This window comes from Xenopus tropicalis, chromosome 4 (genome assembly GCF_000004195.4).
Source record: "Xenopus tropicalis strain Nigerian chromosome 4, UCB_Xtro_10.0, whole genome shotgun sequence".
NCBI lineage: Eukaryota > Metazoa > Chordata > Amphibia > Anura > Pipidae > Xenopus > Xenopus tropicalis.
Genome location: NC_030680.2, coordinates 65,268,960 through 65,296,775, shown reverse-complemented (window position 1 = coordinate 65,296,775; position 27,816 = coordinate 65,268,960). Strand labels below are relative to the sequence as shown.

Here is a 27,816-nt window from a genome sequence, read left to right as displayed (position 1 = left end):
GCGCCCAATGTTCCTACACAGGTAACCCACGTGACGGACAAAGCCAGGGCGCTAATGTTACCATAGAAACGGACGCTACGAGCGAGTGAATGTTAGTTCTTTTGCGCTATAATGCCTGTTGGAATATGTCCGCTGTTTGTTTTATTCTTATTCCCGGCACTGGCTCGGCCACAGAGTACTTCCATAGCATTTACACAGCCAGCTAACTGTGCAGCGGATCAGTTTTATAACACGGCCGCCCTGTCGTGTTTCCCTTGCGGATCATCATTGGGGGTAGTGGCCAGTCCTGACGGTGAGTCTCCTTGTTCTTTAACTAGTAAGGATGCTAACAGGAGGTAGTGGTTCCGTTTTTGGGATAGAAATAGCAAATTTGACTGTATAGCGAATGGCCTCTCCATCTTCATAGAATTCCCATTTGCTACTTTCAGTGTACAGCTATACACCTCCTGTTGTCCAATCTGAGCCCCCTCAGGAATTGGAAATGGATTCCTGGACACTCTTATTTCATTAGTTCATATAAACTAACTGCAGGTCACTTAAACCATGACGCTAAGGCTAAATGGCCCAGCATTGCCTTTCTAGAAGTTATGTTCAGTCACTGAATTCCCAGTGGCATTGAATTTCTCTACAATAAACCCTATCTGTGCATTCTCAAGCATTTTGATTGGCACATGTGTTGCTACAGCCATAGGGGCCCTAACAAGGAATTTTATTTACTTGGCCTTGGTTTAAGCATACAGTTTATCAGACTTTAACCTTTTCAATAGAATGAAAAAAAAAGTGCAAGTAATTTTTTTTACTTTCTATGTGTGTGATTTCTATATTTATACCTATATAAAGCCTAAGCACATATATGTGTTCTATTATATATGTTTTAATTATTTATTTTGCCTTTTTTTTCCTACTGCAGGGACGCAAAATACAAATAGCACTTAAAGATTACCATTAGTGACTAGTAGAATATCTACTGATTAGGACTAGCATTAAAATGTTACACTGTCTAATGTCTGTGTTTGTTAACTAGGTCTCCGATGCACCTGTTCTAAAGAATATGCGATCAGTGATCTTGGATCCCCTTTGGTAAACTGCACACCCTGCAGCATAGTGAGTACTGTCACTAAAGCATTAAAAAAACATAAAAATTACCAATCTAAAGACCTACTTTGGTTGCGGTTTTTCTGTGTAAGAGATTTGTCACCCATGGTTAAATATGGGCTACCACAGGTGACAAATCTCCCCTGAGTGCTTTCCCATTGACGATAGAGTGAATGGCTGGTGGCAAAACATTTGCTACAATTCATCATACGAAATTTCCTTGCGAAGCCCAGATTTAACCATGGGCGACATATCTCCCTTTTTCCATCACCCTAACAGGATCTCTGTTTCACAGTAATCAGCATCTTTCTGATGGGAATAGTATAGAAATTACCATATTATTCTTACTTATGCAAAACTTCATGAATTCTGGGAGTTACGAAACTGTGACTTTGCATACAAAGGAGTTGGAGCTTTGGTCACTGTTTGTTATTAATGTTGTTTGTTATATGCTGTTGTGTGAAGCTGCTCCCTTGGGCTACAGTGCCAATAAATGCCAAAAAGAACAAGTCTGGCATGTAACTGCAATATAAGTCACAGGCAAACTTAGCCTTTTGGCTAAGATCTTATCAGTAGGAGCTCTCTCACTGCCCCAAAAGTAAAGCAATGCTCACTTGATCCTCTAGCCATAGGACTGGACGCTTTGTAGCCCAAGAGTTTTGTACCCCAGGATTTGAAACAGTGGGGTGCCTTAATGGAATACTGTGATGGGAAAACATCAAAATGCATCAGTTAATAGAGCTTCTCCAGCAGAATCCTACATTGAAATCCATTTTTAAAAAATGCAAACATATTTTTTTTATTTAATTTTGAAATTTCACATGGGACTAGCTGCAGTTAGAGTGTTATCACCCCCCTCCCTTTCCCCCCCGCAGCCGATCAGCAGAACAATGAGAAAGTAGCAAGATAGCAGCTCCAAGTGGATATCAGAATAGCACTCAATAGTAAGAAATCAAAGTCCGGCTTGGGACTCCTGCAGTTACATGGGAATAGGAGAAATAATAGGTTACCTGAAAGCAGTTCTAAAGTGTGGTGCTGGCTGCTTCTGAAAGCTTAGAATCAGACACAATGCACTGAGATGGCGCCTACACACCAATATTACAACTAAAAAAATGTATTTGTTGGTTCAAGAATAAAATTTTAAATGGTAGAGGGAATTATTTGCTATGAAAACAGTGTAATTTAGAAATAAAAAGTACACCATAAAAATAATGACAGAATCCCTTTTAGAATCAGGGTGATTGGAAGAACCAAGGTCAAAAGGCACTAATGCACTTTACTTTGGCACTTTAGCGACACTTTATAAATTGAACCTTTCTTTTCCCTTATAGGGCCAGGTGGTATCTTTTGACCAAAGAGAATGCCTGTCATGTACTGGCAGCACCTGCACATGTGGAGCCCAACAGATCAGAGGTAATTTATTAACTCAATAGATGTTAATTTATTAACTCAATGTTTCTAAGTTTAATATCTTTCTAATATCTTAGTTGGGATCAAATACAATGTCCTGTTTTATTATTACTGTCCTGTTTTATAATTATTTTAAAAATCTGAATTATTTGATTAAAATGGAGTCTATGGGAGACAGGCTTTCCATAATTTCTGTCACATGACTCCCTTAGTATGTATATTATAATAAATAATGTAGTCCCCTGTTGTAAAATATGAGGATATTAGAAATCACCTCGGAGCTTCATGACCTGTATAAAAGCATTTGATCTTCACCCTCATACCTCTATATCAGGGGTGGCCAATACGTCGATCGTGGTCCACCAGTCGATCCCCCGTGGATTCCTGATGGACCGCGATCATGCCAGTGATGCGGTAGTGCTGCGTGAATGCGTACATAAGCTGTGTCGCATTTGTATGCATTCAACGGATTCAACCGGACCCATATAATATTTACCTACTGCTTTACAAGCTGACCATATATAGCACACCTCAGCAATGCAAAAGAAAACTTTTCTAGGGCTATTTTATCAACACTGGTAAAATCTGCACTTGGGCAATAACCTATGGCAACCAATCAATAATTTCAGCTGGTTTAAAATGTGCAGATTTGCCTAGGGTGGATAACTATAGTTTTTTAAAATATACTACACTTATCTATATATAAATAAAAATATATAAATATATATAGAGAGATTTATTTATATATCCATATATACAAATGTGGGTTTTTTTGCATTTTTTTTTTAAAGCGGAAAACCTTTCCAGCAAGACCTACTCGTGTGCAGATTGTGGTGCTTTATCAGTACCAAATGGCATCGGGAACCAGTAAGTTAAAATATTATCTGTAATTATGATAACAATGTCACATCCACTGTTATATTGCTCTTTAAATCCTGATTCTACTTTTTCCTCAGCACTGACTGACCTACATTTATCTTAGGTGAATTTAACAAGCCTTCATAGATGACTTTTGCCAGCCTTGGCTTTCTTGCTTAGCCCTTATTAGCCCACATTTTCTGTTTTGATTTCCATTAGTGGATAAAAACAGACACCCATAGGAATAAACACATCTTAAACTGAGCTCCACCAAAACCTAACCTTTTTTATATTTAGTATTAATCTGTTTGCTGTTTCAATATATGACCTTGCTACCTTTTCTGTCTCACATTATCCTTCTTCATCTAAGCCTCAGCCAACATTCCTTGGTTCAGAATACTTGCACTATAGACCTACTGTATCTGCTGCAGCTAATATTCTAATTCTTTAAAACATGTTTATTGACAGTTGGTTCCCTTCTTTCACTGGTGGCTTGGATAAATACTCTTGCAGATCTACTGGTAGCCGCCAGCTGTCTGAGCTGCAAACAGTCAGCAGTGGTCCAAGTTGAGGACAGCAGGAAAGCATCAAGTCTGTTTCTTACTAGGCACTTTAGAAACAGATACACATGTTGCTTTCCTGCTGCCTGAAACACAGATCACACTAGATCTTGAGATCACTGTAGCTTTGGGTATCAGCTACTCAGGCATTAATAGAATCTGCCATAATAACATACATGTGGCAGGTTATTTCACAACCTTACTTCCCTCATCATGAAGAACCACTATAAGAATGAAGTGAAAATTCATTTACATAGTTACATAGTTTAAAAAATTACAAAGTTTAAAAAAGGCTATGATGTTCAACCCCTTCAGGTGACCCCCAGTGCACATGTACACACATAATAATTTCGACCTATCTTTACACTCACAGATATATAAACTATATATACCAATAACTATACTAACTGTAGATCGTAAGATCACAGTAACCATGAATGTTATGTTTGTTCAAGAAATCATCTAAGCCACTCTTACAGCAGTTAATAGAATCTGCCATTACAGTATCACTCAGCAGGGCATTCCTCACTGTGAAGAACCATTTTTGGTGCTAGAGTTCTGTTTCTCTAGTCTTAAGGGGTGGCCTCTGATACATTGAACTCTTTTATGAAAAATAAGATCCCCACTATCTGTCTATAATTCCCTCTAATGTACTTGTACAGAGTAATCATGTCCACATGCAAGCACCTTTTCTCCAGAGAAAACAACCCCAACCATGACAGTCTAACCGCATAGATTAAGTACTCTATCCCTTGTACCAAAACTGAAGTGCATATTAAAGGCGAGGCCTTACCTGGGCCCTATAAAGAGGCACAATTACGTTTTTTTATGCCCTTTTATATAAAAGATAACAATTTATTTGCTTTAGTAGCCACTGAAAGGATTTCACAGCTTGTTATCCTCAAAAATCTTCAGATCATTCTCAATTAAGGATAACCCTTTATAAAAGGCAATTACTTTAGTTTGGTATGGTCTATTTTGCATAAATCCATGCTGGCACAAACTCATAGTATTGTCATTTCAAGGCATTCAAGTATCTTATCTCTTCCAAAAGTTTTTCTGAAGTTGTGCTGGTAACAATGTGACATGCTTTGATTTGGATTTTTTAGGTGCATTCTATGTCAGCAAACCTTTATAAGCAGTAACTGTACTTGTCCTGAAAGTAACCAGGTAAGCAATGAGTACTTTTTACTTCAAAGCAAACCCACACGAGACAATTTACTAAATTGCTTTGTTTTTTTTTTTCCACAGTCTGGAGGCCTCTGTTTCCCACAAGCAGCAACGGTAATTTCATGCTTAGCATTTTTTTAACACAGCATGTATAATTTCTGTTTAAGGTGCACCTTGCACCTAGAAGATTACCTTCATTACAAAGCATTAACAACCCCTTGTAGATAGCCTAACGCATCTCATGCTTGCTCAGCACTTAATCATATAGCATAGGAACCTATGATTTTTTGCCACTTGTATTAACCTCTTTTAATCACTAGGGAGTCCTTCTGAAAACTACTTTATATAGTTTAGATATAGAAAAGGCAAGTAATTACTGACCCCTATACATATTTTCTATTAATTAGGGCTAAAAAAAGAACATAGACGATATATTTGGGGCAATGCACACAAATAATATATTTAATTTAACTACTGTAGTATTTGGGGCTTTAGGAAATATAATTTTAAAATTTGATTGCCCCCTGATATAACAAGTACCTACTATATCATTCGTGAAAAAATGTAAAATCACTCTTAAGTATATTATAGAAAATGTATCACTTGACCACAAAAGGAGCCAAACTGGGTTGATCCAATTCATCAGATTACATGGGGCTGTAAAAGCTCCATCAGCAGCCGATTGCACATACAACAAAATATGGTCCTCTGGGAACAAGAGAGATGAGGGCTCTCACACCAGTTCTGTTGTGTTTCTACCCCTGAGAAAGTATTTCAGTGTTTCGTAGTTGCGACTGAGGGACAATTCCTGATGTAGAAGGAGGTAGATATAGCTAGACTACTAACAATGATCTTTTTTTTTTTTTTTAAACAGGTGTATGCTGTGGCATCAGCTTGGGAGACTTTGTACTTAGATTCTAGCTACCAGGCGTGTAGCGTAAGTTTCTGTGTTATGCACAATTTTTATATACTATCATGATCATTTATTAAGGTGTTTTTTTGTCAGTCTAATGTGACCATTCTGATTTATTAAAAATGTTTCTGCTTAAGTCTGAGGAGATTCCCAGACTTATTATCCCAGAATAATATATATATTTGCTCTAATATCAATATATAGATCACCCTCAACATTTTTATATTAACAGGCAATTAAAATGTGTGCAAGTTTTAGTATGTAGAATATGTTTGGTGAATAAACCTCCTGCCCATTTATGTAATGAACAGCACTATGTTTGCCCATGTGCAGTAACCTATAGCAACCTAGAAGATGTTTGCTTTTAAATGGATAATCAATTAATGCTACCTCCTGATTGGTTGGTACAAGTTATAAGAATTGTAGCAACCTTTGCTATTGGATTGCATAATGCCCTTGGTGTATTTGACACTCAGGGGCAGATTGATTAATATGTGAGTTAGAGCTTAATACATAAAAACTCATCAACATCCTATCATTTCTATGGGATTTTTAGAAGTGTATTTATCAGTGGGTGAAAGTTAGAGTTCACCAATTGATAAATGGCTTCTTAAAATCCCATAGGAATTAATATGAATTTAGGAATTAAGCTCACATTTTGATAAATCTGCCCCTTAGAGTGTGGTAGTATGCTTACAAATAATGAAAAGTGGTGTGCTGTTTATGAAAAAAAAGAAGTAGTCACCAATTAAAACAAATCACTGAAGTTCCACAGCTGCATTCTAGCCTTTGTTTGGGGTTCCTGTTAATTTAACTTCTCACTTACAGACCTGCCGATATGAATATAAATAGATGTTTTCTTTTGCTTAGGCTAATGCCACACCATGTGTATGGCGTATACTTTTGGCAAGCCGAAAAACAATTGCTGGAAATAGCGACATACTGTACGCTCCTACCTGTGCCTGCACTAGAATTAACGGGATACCCTCGGGTGCAAGCACATGTAGCCGAAATACGCATAAAAACAAGAGAGAATGCAAAGTCACACTTTTTATGTGTATTTCGGCCTGCACGCAAGTGTATTCCATTCCTTCTGGTGCAGGCACAGGTAGGAGCAAATGGGGCGTATGGTGGTATTTTCGGAAAGTGTTTTTCGACTTGCCGAAAATATACGCCATGCACATGGTGTGGCATTAGCCTAAGCAAAAGAAAACATCTATTTATATTCATATCAGCAGGTCTATAAGTGAGAAGTTAAATTAACAGGAACCCCAAACAAAGGCTAGAATGCAGCTGTGGAACTTCAGTGATTTGTTTTAATTGGTGACTACTTCTTTTTTTTCATGGACAGCACACCACTTTTCATTATTTGCAAGCATAGCAATGGAATTTCCCAAATCCCCATCTCTGTGGCCTGAGAGAGTAGCATGGTAAGTGGCATTTTAGTGGATGTTTAATAATATTCTGACACAAATAATGGTGAATGAAATATAAATAGTTTATTGTTGCTATTTCTCAGTTTGTCGCTTTTTTTTCTTTTTTTGCAAGCAAATTAACAATGCAGCTGGCCAGTGCAACTTGCTGACTGATATTTGCTAGTGGCACACACCCTGATGAGTGTATGGTTTGCAGACTGAAAAAAAACTTTAGGCTGGGGAACTCATAAAGTTATTATTATAAAATCTAAACAACTGCTAATAAAAAGTAAATTTAGATTTATCAAACATCGACTACAATTTAGCAGATTGTTTATCAAGAAGGAACCATGACATCTGAAATAAGTGTGCACAATTAAAAACCGATTAAAAGTGCAGAGAAAAATGACCTACATGTTATGTTAACCATTTCCCTGGTAATTGCCTCTAAAAGCAGTTATTAAGAAAATAAAAAGTAAACCAACACAGCACAGGAATAGCAGGATGGTTTGTTAAGTGAAACCTCTTGCCAGCTTGGGGTGGGGATTTTTGTAAGCTGGGCATTGCATTATTTTTTTCCTTTTTAAACTGCATTTTTTTGTTGCTGCTCTGTTACAATATACCACAAACACCTGTATCATTTTTATTTCTTTTCCCAGATTTACAGCAATATCACTGCTTGCCAGGTTCTCACCAACTTGGTCATCCTAAATGTGACGTCCCTCACGAGCACCGCACTGAATTTATACAGTCTCATATATCTTTCACAGTGAGTCTCTAGGAGAACAGAGATCAGGGATTTTATTAAGTAACTTGGTTATACTGATGTTTACACTGTGGAGCTAAAAGCATGAAATGTTCAATACAGTCAACTGATTGTAATTAGGGGCCTAAAAATGTTCCGTAAGTACAGTATAACCTGTAAATATCCAAGATACAGATAGAGACAATAAATTTAATGGAATTAAGGGCAATATTCTTCATTGTTTGACAGAGCACTGTCCCTTTTTCTCAATCTCGATTTCCCTTCTCATATCTCAGTTGTTTTTTTTATCTCAGTTGTTTTTTTATCTCAGTTCTTCCAAAATCTCCAGCCCTTCCTTTAAGGCTTTGGACTTGACCATTAGCCTTGCTCCCCTTGTTTCTGTTACTTTGAGAACCCCCAAGAATCCCAGAAATGCTGAACTTTACTGGAGGCTTAAATTACAAAATCTCAAAATCTATTTGTAACAAAAACAAATGTCTGATTAATTGCTATATGTTCATGCTGGTCAGTGGGATTAAAGTATATATTCTTTGTCTGCTGCAGAAATAAATTCCTCCCACCGTTATTCTATAGCACTAGTGTAGCTCAACTATGGAACACAGCACCATCACCTGCTCAGTTGTCCTTCACAAGAAATGCTCAGGTAAGAAAGAGAATGACCTAGTACAGTGCTGTCCAACTGGTGGCCCGCGGGCCGCATGCGGCCCGCGACCCCCCTCTGTGTGGCCCCCCACCTGTCTGGCTGCTTTGATGGATTACTCTTGTGTAAGCTTTAAATGGTATCAGTACTGTGATTAACTGCCCCCCCCTGCATGGCTCTCACCTCAGATTCAGGCTGTAATCAGGCTGTATTGTTTAAATATGTAATCCCCTGTGTTGTTCACACCTTTTAATCTCTGCATTGTTCACCCCCTGCAGTGTTCACACCTCAGGCTCAGGCTGTAATCACCCCTATTGTTCCCCTGTTCACACCTCAGCAGTAGAAACCCACAAATAATCCCTGCATACTACAAAAAGAACATATGCTGAGGGGATACTGCAATTAAAAAGTTTTTTAATATATAGTTATTGTGCAGACTGTAGGAGCAGTGCCAGCATTGTGTCACTGTAGGCTGCCCGTGTGTGCCATACACACAGGCAGCATAGGGCAAGCAGAGTATGGCACACACAGGCAGGGTAGGGCAGGCAGAGTATGGCACACACAGGCCAAGTTTAGCACAAATCAGCCAAGAATGGCACACACAGTGAAAGTATGGCACGCAGGCAGGGTAGGGCAGGCAGAGTATGGCACACACAGGCAGGGTAGGGAAGGCAGAGTATGGCACACACAGGCAGGGTAGGGAAGGCAGAGTATGGCACACACAGGCAGGGTAGGGCAGGCAGAGTATGGCACACACAGGCAGGGTAGGGCAGGCAGAGTATGGCACACACAGGCCAAGTATGGCACAAACCATCCAAGAATGGCACACACAGTGAAAGTATGGCACGCAGGCAGGGTAGGGCAAGCAGAGTATGGCACACACAGGCAGGGTAGGGAAGGCAGAGTATGGCACACACAAAGGCAGGGTAGGGTAGGCAGAGTATGGCACACAGGCAGGGTGGGTAGGGCAGGCAGAGTATGGCAGGTTTTTGCTGTACTACAACCATTAATATGGGTATGGTCATGTGATAACATGGGTGTGGTTTCAAGTGGGTGCAGTTTCAAAAAGGGGAGTGGTCAAAACTGGCTTCCATTATCGGCCCTCCACCACGTAGGTCGGAAAAATTCCGGCCCTCGGTACAACAGAAGTTGGACAGCACTGACCTAGTACATTTAAATATGACATCATTTACACAAATAAAATGTGCAGGGCAATCAGTGCTTTCCGTAAAAAGTACAAACTCTAGTTTTTTAAAATTGTATTTTATATTAAGCTAGTACAGACGCTTATTCCTCAGTCATTTCTCCCTCAAGCATTCTATCCAAAATATTCTACCTGTAAAAGTATGGTGGAATTTCTCATACCTGCATAGACACATATTATCTTCCTTTACCTTAGCACCATAGGCTGTATATTTGTATCAGCTAATTGCTACACTGTCTTAATACAGATGCAGTTCAAGCTCCTGAAGTATGATCTCCGTGGAAACTTTTTGGGCTGGCAAAATCTGAAAGGAGGAACTTTACAGGTAAACAAGTCAGCACTAAGTCTAAAAAAACTATAGACCACCATGGTATTGGATAAATATATGTATATATATAGTACTTTGCTTCAGTTTTAATTTGATATATGTAAAAAAAAATGTGTTTCAGTGCCACAAAGAACTTAAGTTTTATTGCAGCACAATGTATTTTTACTTTTCTACGGCTATTTTGTAAGGTTTAAATAAATGTCAGTTTGTTTTGTGGACAAGGCATTGCTGCCTCCCATGTGATTCTGGCTAACAGTAGAATAAAGGCGTAGTAGAGTATCTTTTTTATTTTTATGATTATATTAATAATGTATATGTGTATTTATATATCTGTAACATATTCTACAACACTGTACAATAGGGTGTACAAATTGCATAGAAATACTGATCAAAATAGGAGGTAAAGAGGGCCCTGCTTATTAAAGCCTACCTTCTTATGGATTTTTATTTGAGGGCCCTGCTTATTATAGCTTACTTTCTTATGGATTTTTATTTAAAAGTCATGCATTACTTGTGCATTTGTTTTTATAGTTGTTTTGTCTTGTATAATTGTTTTGCACCAAGTGTTACACAAAATGTTTCCCTTCTTACAAGATTGTTGAAAATAAGCACTGTATATAGTAAATCTATTTTGATATATTATAATGTAATAAATATATACATATATAATTTAAATTATAATATATCAAAATAGATTTACCATATACAGTGCTCATTTTCAACAATCTTGTAAGAAGGAAAACATTTAGATTTACCACATACAGCCACTTAATTGAAAAAATGTTTTTTTATTATTTTATTTTTTATTACTAAATTGATTTATTTAAATATTTAACATTAAGTTAGATATAAGTTAGATATATAGCAAATATTGTACCCCCTATTGTAAAATATCAGTATATTAAGTCACAGAGTACTTTTACTCCAAGGTGACTACTAATATCCTCATATTTTACATAGTTTATTATTTATTATAATATCCAAATTTCAAAGAATCATGTGAAAAACAAAAAATTACATCACTAAGCACTGATTATAACTGACTAAGCAACGTTTACAAGGATATAATTTACAGGATATTCGTGGTTCTTGTGTAATGTGTATACACAAGAAGGGTGGCACACCGCTTTAATTATATACCCAGGTGCAGGGTAAAAATATAACACATCATACAAAAAAGACCAGCAACACTGGGATTTCTGTGCAGTGTATATGCACATTTAAATATACTTTTTTGATTTGCACAGAAATCCCAGTGTTTCTGGTCTTTTTTGTATGATATATATATATATATATATCCTGGCTATTTTTATTTTCTCATGTGCAGATAAGGAGTTAGATATATTCTTCAAATGCTTTTCACATGAAAAAAAGCATCTCAGGTTGCCCTAAGGTTTATTATACAAAGGAATATAATTACTCATGAAATCTGGAAGTGCTTTGCTAATTCTATCCTTCTTGCCCTTTATGTACCCTGTAGATGTGCCCAAATACACAGGCTGTTTGGGATGCTGCATTTAGATTTGGGACATATTACAATCAGTCTGTGAGTACAAAACCTTGTATATTTCTGTTTGTTTAGTCTATGGGGCTTGATACATTCCCATGTACTATACATTGATACTGGCAGGAAATGCAGTATGCGGAGGCAGATTTAATAATTTTAGAATCTGTGTTTTTTATAAAGTATGTCACTAGCATATAAAGACAAATCTATCACAAGAAAAAATTACATTGTTCCATTCATTTTTACAAACTTAACTGTTATAAATACCCCAAAAAATAATAATAGCCTAAGGGGCCCATTTACTTACTCACGAACTGGCTGAATGCGTCCGATTGCGTTTTTTTCGTAATGATCGGTATTTGGCGATTTTTTCGGAAAATTATCGCGACTTTTTCGTTACCATCCGAATGTTGCGTAAAATCTTGCGATTTTTTCGTAGCGTTAAAACTTGCGAGAAAAGTCGCGCCTTTTTCGTAGCCATTCCGAATGGTAACGAAAAAGTCACGACAATTTCCGAAAAGTCATAAGGCGCCGAAAAAAAACGCAAAAAATACGAAAAAGGCGCAAAATGTTCGTTTTCCAAACGGAATTTTTACAAATCGGATTCGAATTCGTGTCTTAGTAAATCAGCCCCTAAATGTTGAAAATACATCTCCCATTGACTTCTATAGAGCTCACCAGGTTGTAGCTTTCAAATTTTTTTATTTAAATTGTTAAGATTTTCTTTTGAAGATTAGAGTTCAGCAAATCCCTCAGTGTTAACCGAGATTTAAAGTTTATTTTCTGATACTCTTGTCCAATCAGTAATTATTGCATCCCTTAATTAGGATTGACCCACAAAATACTAAGCAGAATATTTACTTAAAATCTGAATATATATCTGATATTAGAGAAACTGCCATGTGTGATATTGCTAAAGGAATTATGGGACTGTCCACTTTGTATTTTCAGTGCACCCTACAGGTGGCTGACCTTCTTCAGAATGTACCAGAACCAGTTTTTTATGAGCTTTTCGTTTCTTATACCAGTAATGGTGTCAGTATGGTATGGCCTGTTCCTGTGTGGAATGCTGGCTTCCAAGGCAGTACAAGTAAGTTTTTATGAATATTAATCTTTAATTGCTCATCTGTAGTGGGGAACATCCCCACCCCGGGTTTTACTGTTGGTTTATTAAGATTATGTTTATGCCTTTTATTTCTTAAAGCAGAACAAGAGATATAATAACTGGGGGATGCCAAAATATTAGGCACCCCCAGTGATTATAATTGCTTTCCTGAAGAAATGCTCAGTCTGTTGTCCTACAGCTACTGTTGAACTACAGCTTAGTTAAAGTTTTTACTATAGTGAAATTCTGCGAATTGTATTTCTAAAACAGCTCCCTGGACATAGTGCATTCAAACAGCAGGGCTAGCATCACATGTTTCTGGAGTGGACGTTAATGTGTTTGATCCGTTTCTCTCAGCCTGCATTTTTTCCTTTAGGCTGAGAGAATAGAATCAACTCCCTTGTGCAGCTCTGTGAACCGGCACTGAAAAGTACAGCTTCCATGGAGCTGAGGTTGGCCTGAAAATATTCTAGAGCACTGCACTGAACTATTCCTGAACTACTAAAATCCAGATGGATTTTTATGTCTAACGCCTATTGTTCCACAGATCCAATTTCCAGCAGCAGTACCAATGCTCTGAGACGATTCTTTCTGGTTGATGGCATTTCAGGAAGGACTGGAAACATTTCCAACCCTCCTACCTACATTACTGTAGCGACAAGTCTCAATTTAAGGTGAGCTGCTTGTGTGGCCTGCTTGATGGATGTTTAAGGGAAAGGATGACCTATTGTAAAATCACATATTTATATATGGGAGATGATTACTTCAGAGCTTTTTTTTTTGTTACTCTCACCTCTTGACAGTTGCAAATCTCTTTCATAGACATACACAGAACACCAACACTATTGGGTGTATTGACAATCATTTATATTTGAGGTTCAGTAACTTTCAAATACAATAGCTCTCGATGCTGCATTGTTTGAATCAGCTTTCCAACATACATTTTCAAGAAGCTTCATACATAAGTCTTAATTTACATGAAATGAAAATGTTTTCAGAATATTTATATTTGAGTAGAACAGTCTTCATGGACAAGTGCAACAGCGATCCACTGTCAGGTAGTCAGAGACAGCTAGCTATTTTTGTATCATAAATGTTATAATTATATGTAGGATGTTCTATGCACACAGTTATCTATTACTTATCCCAGTGTGCCCTAAAATGAAGAGTTATTTGACATACCTTAGTCTTCTTTTATTGAGTCTGTTAGTTACATTTTTTTTCTCCTTGGATCATGCAGTGTATATGTGACTACTGGGGACACATGGGATCAGTCTCCCTTCCAGCTGACTGTCCGTTATCAGAAGATACCTGGTCTAAGTGGAACAGCACAAGTCAGTATTACTTTGTTGTTACTAATCTGTAAACATATAAGTTCTGTGCCACACTGCATACAGCAAATTTACTAGTCTCTGGTGTATGCCACTATACTAAAAGTAGTCAAATCCTCAAGGACAGCTTTTTTGTTGTTTTATTTACTTCATTAACAAATCCATCTTCCTGGATGACCTACCGAATTATCTCTACAAACCCATACTGTTAATTATACCAACCCTTCACGAACATTTTCGGACTTTCTTACAGGCCCACGAAAAATAAGTTACCACCTTTCAGTTCTATTCTCTTTCTTTCTTCTTTTTCTGTTCTTTGTCTATTTTTTTTATCTTTTACTCTATGTTTGATGTGTGTGATATACAAATATTATAATAACCTTTCACCATGGGAATCCCCAATAGGTGCACATTTGTAACCAGTTATACTAAATCCCCTAGTAATTCCCTAGTAAAAAGTTGGGCTGCCAAAAAAAGATTTGAAAATTGTGGCTGTGTGTTTGGGACTAAGCTTTCAGTTCCTAATAAGAATTGTGTATATTCGTTTAAGAATTTTAATAAATCCATTTGTCTAATCTGAATTTTGGTGGTATCCATTTGTTGTGTTTTATTAGCCGAATGGATGAACAATTGTTCTGTAGATACTTGATGATATAACTCATCTGTAGATATGTTAGCCTCCTGGAAATCAAATCCAGGTTAACAACTACATTGTAAACCGGATGGTGCCAGGCACAGAGAGTGGAAGAAGAAGTACCTATCCAGTGCATTGCTATTGTTTTCGTGGCATAGAATAACAGAAGATTGGTCCTCCTTTTTAACCTTGAGTGTACCACATTCACAGTGTCTTCAGTGTTAAGTTAATAAGCTATTTTACTTTATTTACATTGGGCTTTAATTTAATTAGATACATTTTAGTATTGGCTTATATAAATAATGCATTTGATAGAGCAGAGCACATATTACTTACAGTATAAAAGCTGCAGGTCTTAGTACAGGTGTGGTGTCTTATCTAGAAAGCTCCAAAATACAGCAGTGCTAGTAGCCATAGTTTACTTTATACACAAACCATTCTACCTTGTGCTTATATTGCTTATAAAAGCTGCAGGTCTTAGTACAGGTGTGGTGTCTTATCTAGAAAGCTCCAAAATACAGCAGTGCTATTAGCCATAGTTTACTTTATACACAAACTATTCTTCCTTGTGCAGTGTTGGACTGGCCCACCAGGATACCAGGAAAACTCCTGGTGGGCCTAGGTGTAAGTGGGCCCTCCTGCTCCTGACCATTTCATGGTCATTCCCTATTTCTAAAGGGGAAGAAAGAGGAGAAATAGATGGGAGAATAGATGCTAGCATGTAAATAAAAGAGACTAGGATAATAAAGGAGACAAATAGAGGAGAACATTTTTTGGAAAGGGTGCCTAGGGTCTAAGGTTTTCTGGTGGGCCCCTGTGTTCCCAGTCCGACACTGTGCTTGTGTTTCATACTTGCAATAGTACTAGACCAAATTTAGATATAAGGTACTAAACCAGCATAAATTCACATTCATGGCAATTTAATCCTAATGGTTTCAGTGTAAACTTTCTTTAGTAGCTTTAGTGTATGGTGCATCCCTCTACTACATAAACTGAGCATTTATGTCAAGGCTGAGTGTTGTTTCTCTCAAGCTTTTGGCTGGAGGGAATACTGCGTGCTCTAGTTCAGCAACAAATGGAGAGTCACACACTAAAGATTAAAAAGATGAGCACAGATTTAACCAATGTTTCTTTCGTCCCTTTTTTCCAGGTCTCATTTGCTGTTACCTACAGTCAGAGCCAAGGTACCTATAAGAGAGACACTGATGTAAGTTTTCAGTATTATTTAGCATTTGTATTCAGTTTTTTTGTATGTATGACAATCATGGTGTATCATGTTAAGTCGTAAATATAAATGATATCATTACCTCCCATATTTTTTCTGCCTATTATTACAGATTGCGTTGGGAGTCCTTGGGTCTCTTGCTAGCCTATATGCCATCCTAGAGACCAGCAGTTGGCTGCGAAGATCAGGGCAACAGTACATTGGTATTCTGGTGAGATCATAATTCATGCACTATACAGTGCATACGTTTTAGTTTTCTGTTCTTCTTAATAATTTACTAATTACATTTTAAGTATCTACACCTTCTTCTTCTTCTTTTGTGTCCGTAGGTAATCATAAAGTTTCTGGCTTTCTTGTCTGGAGCTCTAGCAAATACATTCTTCCTTATCACCCTTGGAACTGCAATATATTGGCTTATAGCGTTTAAGGTATTTAAACAAGTGTACTGAGATACAAGTTAAAATTTTGAAATCAAACTGTAAATCATTTGCCAAGCTTGCATAAACATATACATGTATTCATATTTACATACTAGTGATTACAAAGTCCAATAGAGCACTTTTCCTTGTAGGTTCTTGAACTACTTGAAATGATAAGTTGACATTCAACATATTTACAAACCTGTTAGATTGTTATGACTTGCCTACTCAAGTGGGGCAGATTAACTTCAGTGAGAAGAAGTTTTCTTATTGTTTATCACATGAAAAATTATCGGCAAGATTAAATTAGTTACAGTTTCTTACCCACTTCAATAGAGTTTTCATATGATGAACCATGAGATGTTTTTCTGAATTGAATTGCATCTCAAATTAAAATCTTGTCCATGAGTTTTCATGTAATAAACCTTTTTCTCGCTGAATTGAATCTAACCCAATGTCTGGATAAATTAAGTCATCTATAATAACTAGACTGAACTTTGAAGCTTTTTCCATTTGTTAAAGTATCTGAACTTCACTCTCCTCTTTACTAATGAAAGCTGTAAATCATTTGCTTAAAGGGGTTGTTCACCTTTACATTAACGTTTAGTGTGTTCTTTTCATTATTTGTTTTTTTTTTAATTATTTAGCTTTATATTCAGCAACTCTCCAGGAGTTTTTAGCAGGTGGTTCTAGGGTCCAGATTACCCTAGCAACTAGGCAGTGGTTTGATAAGGATGATAAGTAATACAAAGTTACAATAACAATGAAATTCTAGCCTCACAGAGCAATAGTCAGTGACCCCAGCACAGTCAGAAGAGGAAGCAAATTATCCAAAAACTCTTAACAATGAACACCAATTTAAAAGTTGCTAAGAATTGGCCATTCTATAACACAGTGCTGTCCAACTTCTACGGTGCCGAGGGACGGAATTTCTCTAGCATACATGGTGGAGGGCCGCTAATGGAAGCCAGTTTTGACCACTCCCCTTTTTAAAAACCACACCCATTTTATCACAATGGTGGTAGTGCAGCAAAAACCCAAATGCTTGGTCCTCACTGCGGGGATATCAACCCTTAAATCCAAATGCCTCCTCCTCACCTGTGGATAGCGCAGCAACCCCCAGCTCCCAGAACAAACCCCTGCCAGGTTCACCTCCCACAGGCAGAGTATGGCACACACAGGCAGAACTCTGCCTGTCCTATGCTGCCTATGTGTGCCATACTCTTCCTGCCCTACCCTGCCTGTGTGTGCCATACTCTACCTGCCCTATGCTGCCTGTGTGTGCCATACTCTGCCTGCCCTATGCTGCTTGTGTGTGCCATACTCTACCTGCCCTATGCTACCTGTGTGTGCTATACTCTGCCGCCATACCCTGCCTGTGTGTGCCATACCATTTCTGCCCTATGCTCCCTATGTGCCATACTCTGCCTACCCTATGCTGCCGATGTGTGCCATACTCTGCCTGCCCTACCCTGCTCGTGTGTGCCATACTCTGCCTGCCCTACCTGTGTGTGCCATACCCTCTCTGCCCTATGCTGCCTATGTGCCATACTCTGCCTACCCTATGCTGTCTGTGTGTGCCATACACACAGGCAGCATAGGAAGGCAGTACATACAACATCTGAGGTATGAACAGGGGAACAATGTGGGTGATTACAGCCTGAGCCTGAGGTGTGAACACTGCAGGGGTTGAACAATGTAGGGATTAAAAGGTGTGAACAACACAGGGAATTACATTTTTAAACAATACAGGGTGATTACAGCCTGAATCTGAGGTGAGAACCATGCAGGGGGCCAGGTAATCTCAGTACTGATACCATTTAAAGCTTACACAAAGGTAAGCCATCAAAGCAGCCAGACAGGTGGGGGGCCACACAGCGGCCGGCGGGCCACCAGTTGTACAGCACTGCTATAACATATTAAAAGTTACATTGAAGGTGAACCACCCCTTTAAATCTATTTGCATTTTTTTCTCTCTAGGGACAAACATCAGCAGTTCATGTCACCTTACCGCCTGCTGGCGGGCAAATCGAGACTGATTTTATCATATACTTATCAGTCGCTTTTGCTCTGAAGGTAAGGTGAATGTATGATTGATTGTCTTAAGAACATGTGCGCATGTGACATGAAAGCCCTCTGATCTCTATCTGTGTTTATTTAAGACCATAGAGCTGCTTCATCTTCTAGTCTCCCAGCTGACTGTCTCCATGTTCTTAATTGACTGGGAAAAACCAAAGGAGAAAATAACATCCAATTCCCAAGGCAAGTTCATGCTCTGTGCATAAGGGCAATGGAGTGAATATTGTGGTTTTGTCACAGTTTATGGTACATCTAAGCATTTATACTAGAACCCCCATTTTAAATTTTTTCAGGGGACCAGGAAAAAATGCTGTAAAATCCGGTAAAATATAAAATCGGGGAAATGTATTATGCATTATATATTGGTGGGACCAAAAAGAAAGCAGTGTAAAATGAGGTAAAACTTAAATTGTAGTAAGTAAAATTGAAGTTTCACTGTATTACTTTAATTGACCGTCCCACACCCATGTTCCAGAAGCTGGCTGGTAATGGGAATTTACCACAATTCCTAATATTTTGATGCTTGCCAAAATGTCTGTGAAGAAAATGTCCTGTCACTGACTAAATCAGTTTTGTCCAACATATTATAGGTAGTAGGCCAGCTATATTGCATATAGCATGCTGGAGGGCCAGATTAAATTAAAATGATGATGTTATGTAATGAATGCTGTGGAGCCTCTGAACAGACTTTGGACCATAAAAATCCTTTGGAGGGCCACATCCAGTTGGGCAGTCCTGGCCTAAATAGCGGCCCTGTGATATAGTTCAGATTCACCAAACTCTATTTGTTACCATTTTTTTGCTAATCTTATGTTTCTTTCCACAGTTAAATCTAACATAAGCATTTGGAGGACTATTCTTGTGGCTAATGAGTGGAATGAGATGCAGACCTACAGGAAAATTAGTCCCATATTCCAGCTCTTCTCTGTATTGCTGCTTCTGGAGGTAACATTTTTCTTTGAGCAATAATCATTGAATCTGCTAGATGACGCCATCATCATTTTTTACCAAATCTTAGGTTTTGTTAACAATCCTAAAGGGTACTCATTTAAAAAAACAAACTTATTGGATCATTTATCTAAAATGTTTGGAACCTGGGATTTTATAGATAAAGGCACTTTATGTAATACATTTTAAAAAATGGGATTGTTTTGATTTTTTTTTTAAATTAAGTAGAAAGTACTGTTTTTGTTACATAGAAAAAGCAAAGGATCAGTAAATAAAGAAAAAATTGATTGTTTAACTAGGAAACGGATAATGGATTTCCAGATACTAGTTTCCATACATGTGTAACTGTTTTTTTATTTAAAGTTTAAATTTCAAGTTAGTTTGGGTGGCTACACACACAGGAAGTTGACCCAACATGATGTAGATGGTGTTAAATGGTGGTGGTCAGTGAGCATTTGAGGAAGCTATTCCAATCACATTAGTGTGTCTTTTCAGTGATGGCACATGGAGTGATGCAGAGCAATTTTTTAATGGATCAGATGATTATAGCTTGAAAATCATTAGCCAGCATCTTATCTCTGTACCTTTTTGTGTTTGAAGTTGTGAGGGGTCAGCAAGGCAGTGCTGTGGGCATTTATCAACCCTGGGCAAATTTGTCCATGGGCAATAACTCATTAGTTAGTTATTAAGTCATCCTTTCTTTCCTCTAAGCAAAGAATTTCTAGCATGTTGTTTTTTTTGTTCTGGTTGGGATTAACTTTTCTGTTTCCACTAACATTAACCTACTGCCGATAGTTCATTCTACCCTGGCTGATCAACGAGACAATCGATATCCATTTGCCAATATTGGTCACCTTGTCAACCCATCATACGTATTGATACAACCATATAAACTATTTATGTGTTATTCCAAGTGCTTTTAAATAAATGATCAACTTTTCAAAAATTAAAAAAATCATCAAATATGTAATATATATAATTCTGGATAACTATAGGATAAAGTAAAACATTGGAAAATAAATGCTGAAATACTATTAAATCTACATAAAAATAAAAAGTGCAAACAAATTAAATAGTTCATGGTCTAACAGAAAAGGTAATCCCAACCAGAATAAAACAAACAACATGCTAGAAATTCTTTGCTTAGAGGAAAGAAAGGATGACTTAATAACTAACAACGGATTTGGTTCATTGATCGAAAGCAAGGTTACGTTCATTAGGAACATAGAGTCATTATGAAGGTTGCAGATGATAGTGTATGCATGTGAATATAAATACATTGTAAAATGGGTCCAAAGGAAAGAAGAAATGTGAAAATTGGTCTTGGGGGAATCGAGTAAAAATATTGCTTGAAGGTGCTGCTAGAAGGCAAAAGCAGATTGGATAGGATGGTGAAATATGGGGGAGAAATGACAAAGCCAGAAGAACTGACAAATCAAAGTTAAGCCGAGGAAGATTAAGTAAATGTAAGGCAACGTGAAAAGAGGGTAGTTAGGATGCAGATAAGGTGGATGGAGTAAAATAAGGCATGCTGGGGTCAGGGACATCAGTGGAATAAATTAGGGATTTGATACATCACAGATAAGGGAAATCAAACCATGGTTTTAAATTTTAGGCAAGTGAAAAACAATATGGTGTGTGTGTTGGGGGTTACTAAACCTAGGTACCTTTGGGCAGTGTAAAACGAGAGAAATACATAACACAAAAAGAACACAAGGAAAAGGAGGAAACAGGGCGAGGACAGGAGAGGATGGGTAAGCAAAGGGGTGAGATAATGTTGGAAGGATTGTTTGGTCACAAAATGAAAGTATGTCCAGGAGTAGTTAAAAGCAAAGATGGGAAGGCACAGAATTAGAAATGGGCAAGGCAATCCCCCTCCTCCTGACCAACCTACATTCCTAGCTGCTTGTGGAAGTGACTTGCAGTGAAAGTTTAGCCACTCCTAAATGTAATCATTTAGATTTCCATGATCATCCAAATTGTTATTTTTGTCTGCAGGTGGTGGGGCTCAAGAACATCACTGCCAAAGATTTAAATCTTGACCTGAACCCTCCAAGTGGCACCTACCTGGCATCCTGGAGCATCATTCTGAGATTTGGCATTGCTGCTTCCATGTGGTTGGCAGTGGGCATTGTTCAGGTGACTACATGTAAAGAGGGAAAATCCATAGGAATTGTATTATTGATTAATGGATTAATATATTTTGTCCATGTGAGGGGAAAATGCAGTGAGTAGACAATGGGCAATGTCTGTTGTGCAATGCTAATCTTCTAATAAGTTAGACAGGGCAGTCCAAGGCTTGGCTACTGAAAATGTAGTTCCTGAAAATGTTGCTAAGGAACAGCTATACCTCTGTTGTTAGAAGATGTACCTTGTTTTATAGCATTACTGTTTGCATTTGCAGGTTCTGTTTTGTATTGTCATCTATGAACGATTTTTTGAAGACAAAATGCGCCAGTTTACAGATCTTTGTTCGCTGAGCAATGTAAGTAATGGGGAAATGTGGTAAAGAGACACATCCACCAATAAATGTTTTAATTTGTTTGTGTATGTTATTTTACATGAATATAACCTACTGTACACTGGCATTTTAGATCCTATGTAGTATATAGAAGCCACATGATAGGTCTATTCCTATGTTTTTTGTTACAGTATAATTCATTATTTTATTTATTTTTTTATAACCTACTGGTAATGTTTAAGTTGAATATATCGGGCAACTGACCATCCTGATGTTTGTATGCATCTGTTTTTATTTCCCTGCAGGTTTCGGTTTTTATACTGACTCACAGGTGCTATGGGTACTACATCCATGGGCGCTCTGTCCATGGCCAGGCTGATGTAAGCATGGAGACCATGCTGTCAAATTTGAAAAAAGAAGAGGTGATTACATTTATATGCATATTTGACCTGAACTGATGGCTTCACTTATTCATCTGCTAGCAATTGGTGCTTTCGAAAATAAGGATGTGCAGCAATACACCTAGCTGGCTATTGCTTCCTAGAAAGTGATCTGTTGCCCATCAGTTTCTTCCAGATCTTTATGGCAGAAACTATAGGTATCTGCATTCAAGTTAAGGTGGCCATACACGTAAAGATCCACTCGCCTGGCCGGGTCGCCAAGCAAGCGGATCTTCTCCTGATATCCCCACCTACACGTGGGCAATATCGTGGGAATTTAGGCTAATTCGGTCATTTGGCCCTGGGGCCAAATGATCGAATTATAACGACTGGAATAGGCTCAGCCGGTTCAGGGACTGCATCAATAACCCAATGCGGTCTCCAATTCGACTGAATTTTTTAACCTGCCCGATTGATATCTGGCCAGTTTCAGGCCAGATATCGGTTAGGCAGGCCAGTTGTTGTTTCCCTTAGGGACCGATATTGGCAGCTACAATCGACCCGTGAATGGCCACCTTTAGGTAGACACTATTTTGTTGGGCTGGAGCTCCTATAACTTAAAGGACAATGACACACAGAGCTACTAGTCGTGGCTACAAAATAGACAATACTGATAATTGTCTCTATGTGTGTTTTAGCAAATACAATTCTCTTTTTTTTACATTTTTCTTTTTTTTTTTGATAAATCTGTCCCTAGCTGTAAGGGAGATGCTTTAGAGCAGCAGAGAGATAGTAAACGATTAGTTGAGACAGACCATAATACAGGTGCATAATTAAATTGCCTTAGGCTAATGCCAGACAGGGCAAGAGGATTGGCCCCTACCCTGGCATCAGCCTTTCCTTGTGCCTGCACCTAGAGCCTTTTCGTTGGCCGAAACACAGACACACAGAGTGTATTTTGGAGCTAAAATACATACTCGTGCGTTTCAAAATCAAAATGGCTCTCTGTACAGTCACAGGGAAAGGCCAATGCCAGCACAGGGGTTGATTCTCTGCTTGTGTTTATCCACAGGCTAATCAGGTACATCTGAAATTAGCCTTATTGCTCACAAGCAAGTAAAAAACCCCACTACTCAGTTATGTGCAACTGATGGGCATATTGGCTTCTCACTAACTAGTTGTATTAATAATACTGAGAAAGAATAAGGCAGGAGTAAGTTCACTGATGGCAAGTAAAGGATTAGGGTGGTTTTGCCAATCAAATATGCTTTAGCAGCAAAGTCATCTCAGCCGTATATTCAGTGTTGCCTTGTAAACATAACATAATTCTACATATATTTCCAAAACCATTCCATGACCAGTCGAAAACAATGATTGTCCTTTATTGACCAGGAGAACTTGTGTCCTTTGAGAGGTTTGGAACCCAGTTCTGATATCCAGACCTTTGAGGTTTTGTTGAGTGATCGAGTGAGGGATCAGTATGAGAAGATCATGGAACCACTTCTTGAGGTACAGGTGAAATTTTAATGCTTGCAAGCCCTGATAATCAGTCTTGGCCAAATAATAATATAAAGTATTATATAATATATCACTGAAGAATATTATGCCTAATGAGAAGCATTAGCTACATAGCTACCCAGTACAATTACAGCTCTATCTTTCTTCAGACCAGGGAGCACGTAACTGAATCAGTTGTGTTGTAGGATTAAAGTAATCAAATCTTACTCTGTTTCCTAGGCACCCAGAGGGCAGAGAGGAGTAAATGAAAGCAACCCCTTAATGCAGCAAAGGATAAAGACTTATTACACTATTAACCGCTTCCTTTCCTCTTTCCTGGATCATGTGAGTTTATTTTCAGTAGTAATGTCCAGTTAGGCCAAGTGCTCATTGCAGATGTCTTTGTGTTTGGATTGCTTCTGTTTTATCACAGAACAAATATTGCAATACATAAAAAACACAATTATAAAGATTTAGTAGCATAGGAGATGCAGGAGAAAGAAGGTTGCCATGTAGAACTTACAAACGACAATATTTTTCAGGTTTACAAAGAGCTAGACTATGTGGTGAAGGACAAGCTATTTCTGGAACACATCTTTGATATGGAGTTCCAGCAGCCTATGGAGAAGTCTATTCTTTACACTGGTAAGCATAAGAAACTGCGAAAATTTTCTCTCTAAGATATATTTCTAATGGGAACGATTAGACTTTACCTAAATAAATGACTTTCATTGTCAAAAGCCGCAAGGAATTCAAATAATAATATCATTCAATATCTGACTGTGCCCTGATGCAATATCTGTTTTCAAGACCATCTTATAGGCCTCAAGAGTGTCTAATTTGGCTGCCAGTATCAGCCGGAGGGCTTAGAAAAGGAGGATTATAGGGTAAAGAGAGAAACAAAAGTGGCCAAATCAAAGCTGTGCATTAGGAATATCATTTCACATTTGTCTCTTTCATTATATAAAATACAAATGGAACATTTAAAAATGGTTAATGTGCCTTTATATATATAAATATATGTTCACAATGAGTTTTTCAGTTTATGTTGGGAAATCAAATACATTAAAAATAATTTTTTTGCTGCTTTGTATAAGATTTCATTCACTAGAAGTATTTTTCCTCTCTGTGTTTAGATGATGGCGCTCGTTTTAGCCGGACACTGTTCTATGGCAATGAATTGGTGTTGCTTCTGTTTGACACCCTGCTCTTTTGCATCATTGATTTGGGGACACAGAATTTTGTGCTGGCAACAATCATAACATATGTAGTTCAGACGGTAAGATACTTGTTGGGGCTTAGTGAGCTGTGTGCTGCAGGGTCAAATAGAATCGTGCGAATGAATGTGAAACATGGGCTATTGTACACAAGCATAGAAATGCTCGTCAATCCACAACCCCCTTATGTCCAGGATTGACATAAACCCAACAAGGTCATCTGTCACTCAAATCAAACATAAACACATTAGCGATATGAAAACATTTTATTGGAACAAACAAAATTGGGCCACTGTTATTTCAATTATTCTTGCAAATATGCCCACAAGAATCCCCCAGTGCTGTATGTAGAACACTCTTTACTCTTTATTCTATAAAAGCCCCAATCCTCCCTCCTTCAACTCAGGTGTTGTTCCTTACTTCCCTAACTTAGCTACAGTCCTGCTTTCCCCTCTCCCTTTCCCAGTTCATCCCAACCCCCCTCTTCTTTTCTCTGCTGTGTTGTAGGCTGGCTGGGATTGAAAGCAAATACACAGGCTTTACAGTGCCCACTGTGCATTAAAGGAAATTATCTATATGGCTGTGTTTACAAGAGCTATGCCAAGCAAGCGGATCTTCTCCCGATATCCCCCAGCTACAGGTGGGCGATATCGGGAGAATCCAGGCTAATTTGATCGTTTGGCCCTGGGGCTAAATGATCGAATTATAACGACGGGTGTAGGCAAAGTCGGCCATATGCGGGCCGATTAGCTACCGCAGTGTTTTTCAACCTTTTTTGGGCAAAGGCACACTTGTTTCATGAAAAAAATCACGAGGCACACCACCATTAGAAAATGTTAAAAAATTTAACTCTGTGCCCAGCAGCAGTGCCCCCCTAGTACATTGGTGCCCAGCAGCAGTGCCCCCCTAGTACATTGGTGCCAAGAGCAGTGCCCCCCTAGTACATTGGTGCCCAGCAGCAGTGCCCCCCTAGTACATTGGTGCCAAGAGCAGTGCCCCCCTAGTACATTGGTGCCCTGCCTACGGCACACCAGGCAACATCTCGCGGCACACTAGTGTGCCGCGGAACAGTGGTTGAAAAACGCTGAGCTACCGAATCGGCCTAAGGGACTGATATCGGCAGCTAGAATCAGCCCATGTATGGGGACCTTAAGTCATGTGGCATGTGTAAAGTATGAAACTTACAGTTTTCTTTCTCTGTATTTTGCCTCCAGCTGGTAGTAATATTACGTTATCAGATTGGAAAGAAAAATGTGTCCAGGCAGACAATGGTGGAGGAGAATTTCCTCATTTGATGGAGGACAAGAAAGACAAAGCGGAGAGGAGACATTTTCCCATAGTCCAGGTTAAACCAACACTTTAACAAAGCTTATGAGTGCGTGACTAGCGCCTGAATAAGCACAATATGTGCACATGCAGATCCTACACAGCATCTGAGTGGGTACAGAGAAAATGATATTTACTTATAGTGCCTGCGACATGAATTATAATCTTGTGCAAAGACTTGTATCATAAGTGGCTAATTTTGTTTCTATGTAATATATGTCCTTTGTTCTGCCACCTGTTTAATAGGATTCATTACTGTCATTGTGTTTCTATTATATTGTTATATTTTTATACATTTGTACTTTTAATAGGAGTGTGCGGGACAGGGGAGTAGTCAATAACCAAAAAAAATGACGCCAAAAGGATAATGTTTTCCTGCACTGCAAGGTGTTAAGATAATTCCAGAGATGTTTTGTAGCAAATCTTCAACAAGCATCCAAACATTTCCATAATTTTGTAACTAGTGTGCCTATGTTCATTACCTGTCTCCAGCTCTCAGGAAATCATCTAATTATCATGTACTTATAGAAACAACTCTTACAGTTTAATAACATTTGCAAAATTTGTACTAATAACCCATAGCAACCTGTGAGATGTTTGCTTTCATACAGGTGCTATTTGCTTGTTGTTTGTTATTACTGTGGGCTACAGAGCTCCCTTACCCTCCAGTGAGCTGTGGTTTGGTGCACATTGTGAAGATTGCTTTAATGGGTGTAATTTTGTGCCTATCATTAGACCTAGCAATTCTTCCTGCTGTAAGTAAATGAGCCCTTTTATTTTCAGGCACAAGTAAACAGTATCCCTTATGCCAAACACACAGACATGTTATATAGTTTGTTTAACCCTCTAAGTGCCACTGAGTTTTACTAAATCTACATAGCGATTTGTTATTCAACTCAGTATCCAGTGTTGCATAGACCGTAAACTGGAAAAGTAGAGTCTGTGGTGAATTAGAATGAGAGAGTCTAGGATCTGTGGCAATTATGGTGTTAAATATATATGTTGCTTTTATGAAACTATATTTTATTATTTTTATCTCAACACCTGAAATACCTGCTAAATTTGAGCTCTTTTCAGTTTCACCTTAAACTGGCTCGGTATCATCAACATGAAAAGGTGCAAACTTGCAATACCCACAATCTCCCTTGAGCAATTTTGTTTGGCTGGATGGTTTTTTCCCTCCTCACAGATGAGTGGAGTTTTAGTGCCAGAGCAAGCCTAAAACAGATTTCAGATCTGTGCACCAGCTGCTGCAATAACCCCTGTGTAGATATGATTAATAGCATTGGTTTTGCATACTCTTTTAAAATAAAATTCTCTATATTTTA

General features: G+C 38.2%; 1 protein-coding gene across 1 annotated transcript; it reads left to right on the top strand.

Moving 5' to 3' along the window:
• Nucleotides 1–27,816, top strand: LOC100486474 (meckelin). The gene is made up of 28 exons (XM_012962302.3): nucleotides 1–292; nucleotides 1,025–1,104; nucleotides 2,427–2,508; nucleotides 3,297–3,372; nucleotides 5,033–5,093; nucleotides 5,175–5,207; nucleotides 5,968–6,030; nucleotides 8,081–8,190; nucleotides 8,731–8,830; nucleotides 10,279–10,356; nucleotides 11,840–11,905; nucleotides 12,818–12,956; nucleotides 13,519–13,645; nucleotides 14,212–14,305; nucleotides 16,087–16,143; nucleotides 16,274–16,372; nucleotides 16,491–16,589; nucleotides 18,561–18,656; nucleotides 18,743–18,842; nucleotides 19,486–19,604; nucleotides 21,606–21,746; nucleotides 22,012–22,092; nucleotides 22,374–22,490; nucleotides 23,841–23,957; nucleotides 24,186–24,290; nucleotides 24,488–24,590; nucleotides 25,082–25,224; nucleotides 26,377–27,816. The coding sequence occupies exons 1-28, from the start codon at nucleotides 112–114 to the stop codon at nucleotides 26,455–26,457; spliced, it is 2,748 nt and encodes a 915-aa protein (XP_012817756.2). The 5' UTR covers nucleotides 1–111; the 3' UTR covers nucleotides 26,458–27,816.

Excerpts from the sequence above, each read along its gene's own strand:
- LOC100486474 (XM_012962302.3), top strand. The coding sequence starts at position 112 with ATGCCTGTTGGAATATGTCCGCTGTTTGTTTTATTCTTATTCCCGGCA. Across the intron at positions 16,144-16,273 it reads CCTATAAGAGAGACACTGAT|ATTGCGTTGGGAGTCCTTGG; the intron begins GTAAGTTTTCAG and ends CTATTATTACAG. Across the intron at positions 21,747-22,011 it reads TGGCAGTGGGCATTGTTCAG|GTTCTGTTTTGTATTGTCAT; the intron begins GTGACTACATGT and ends TTGCATTTGCAG.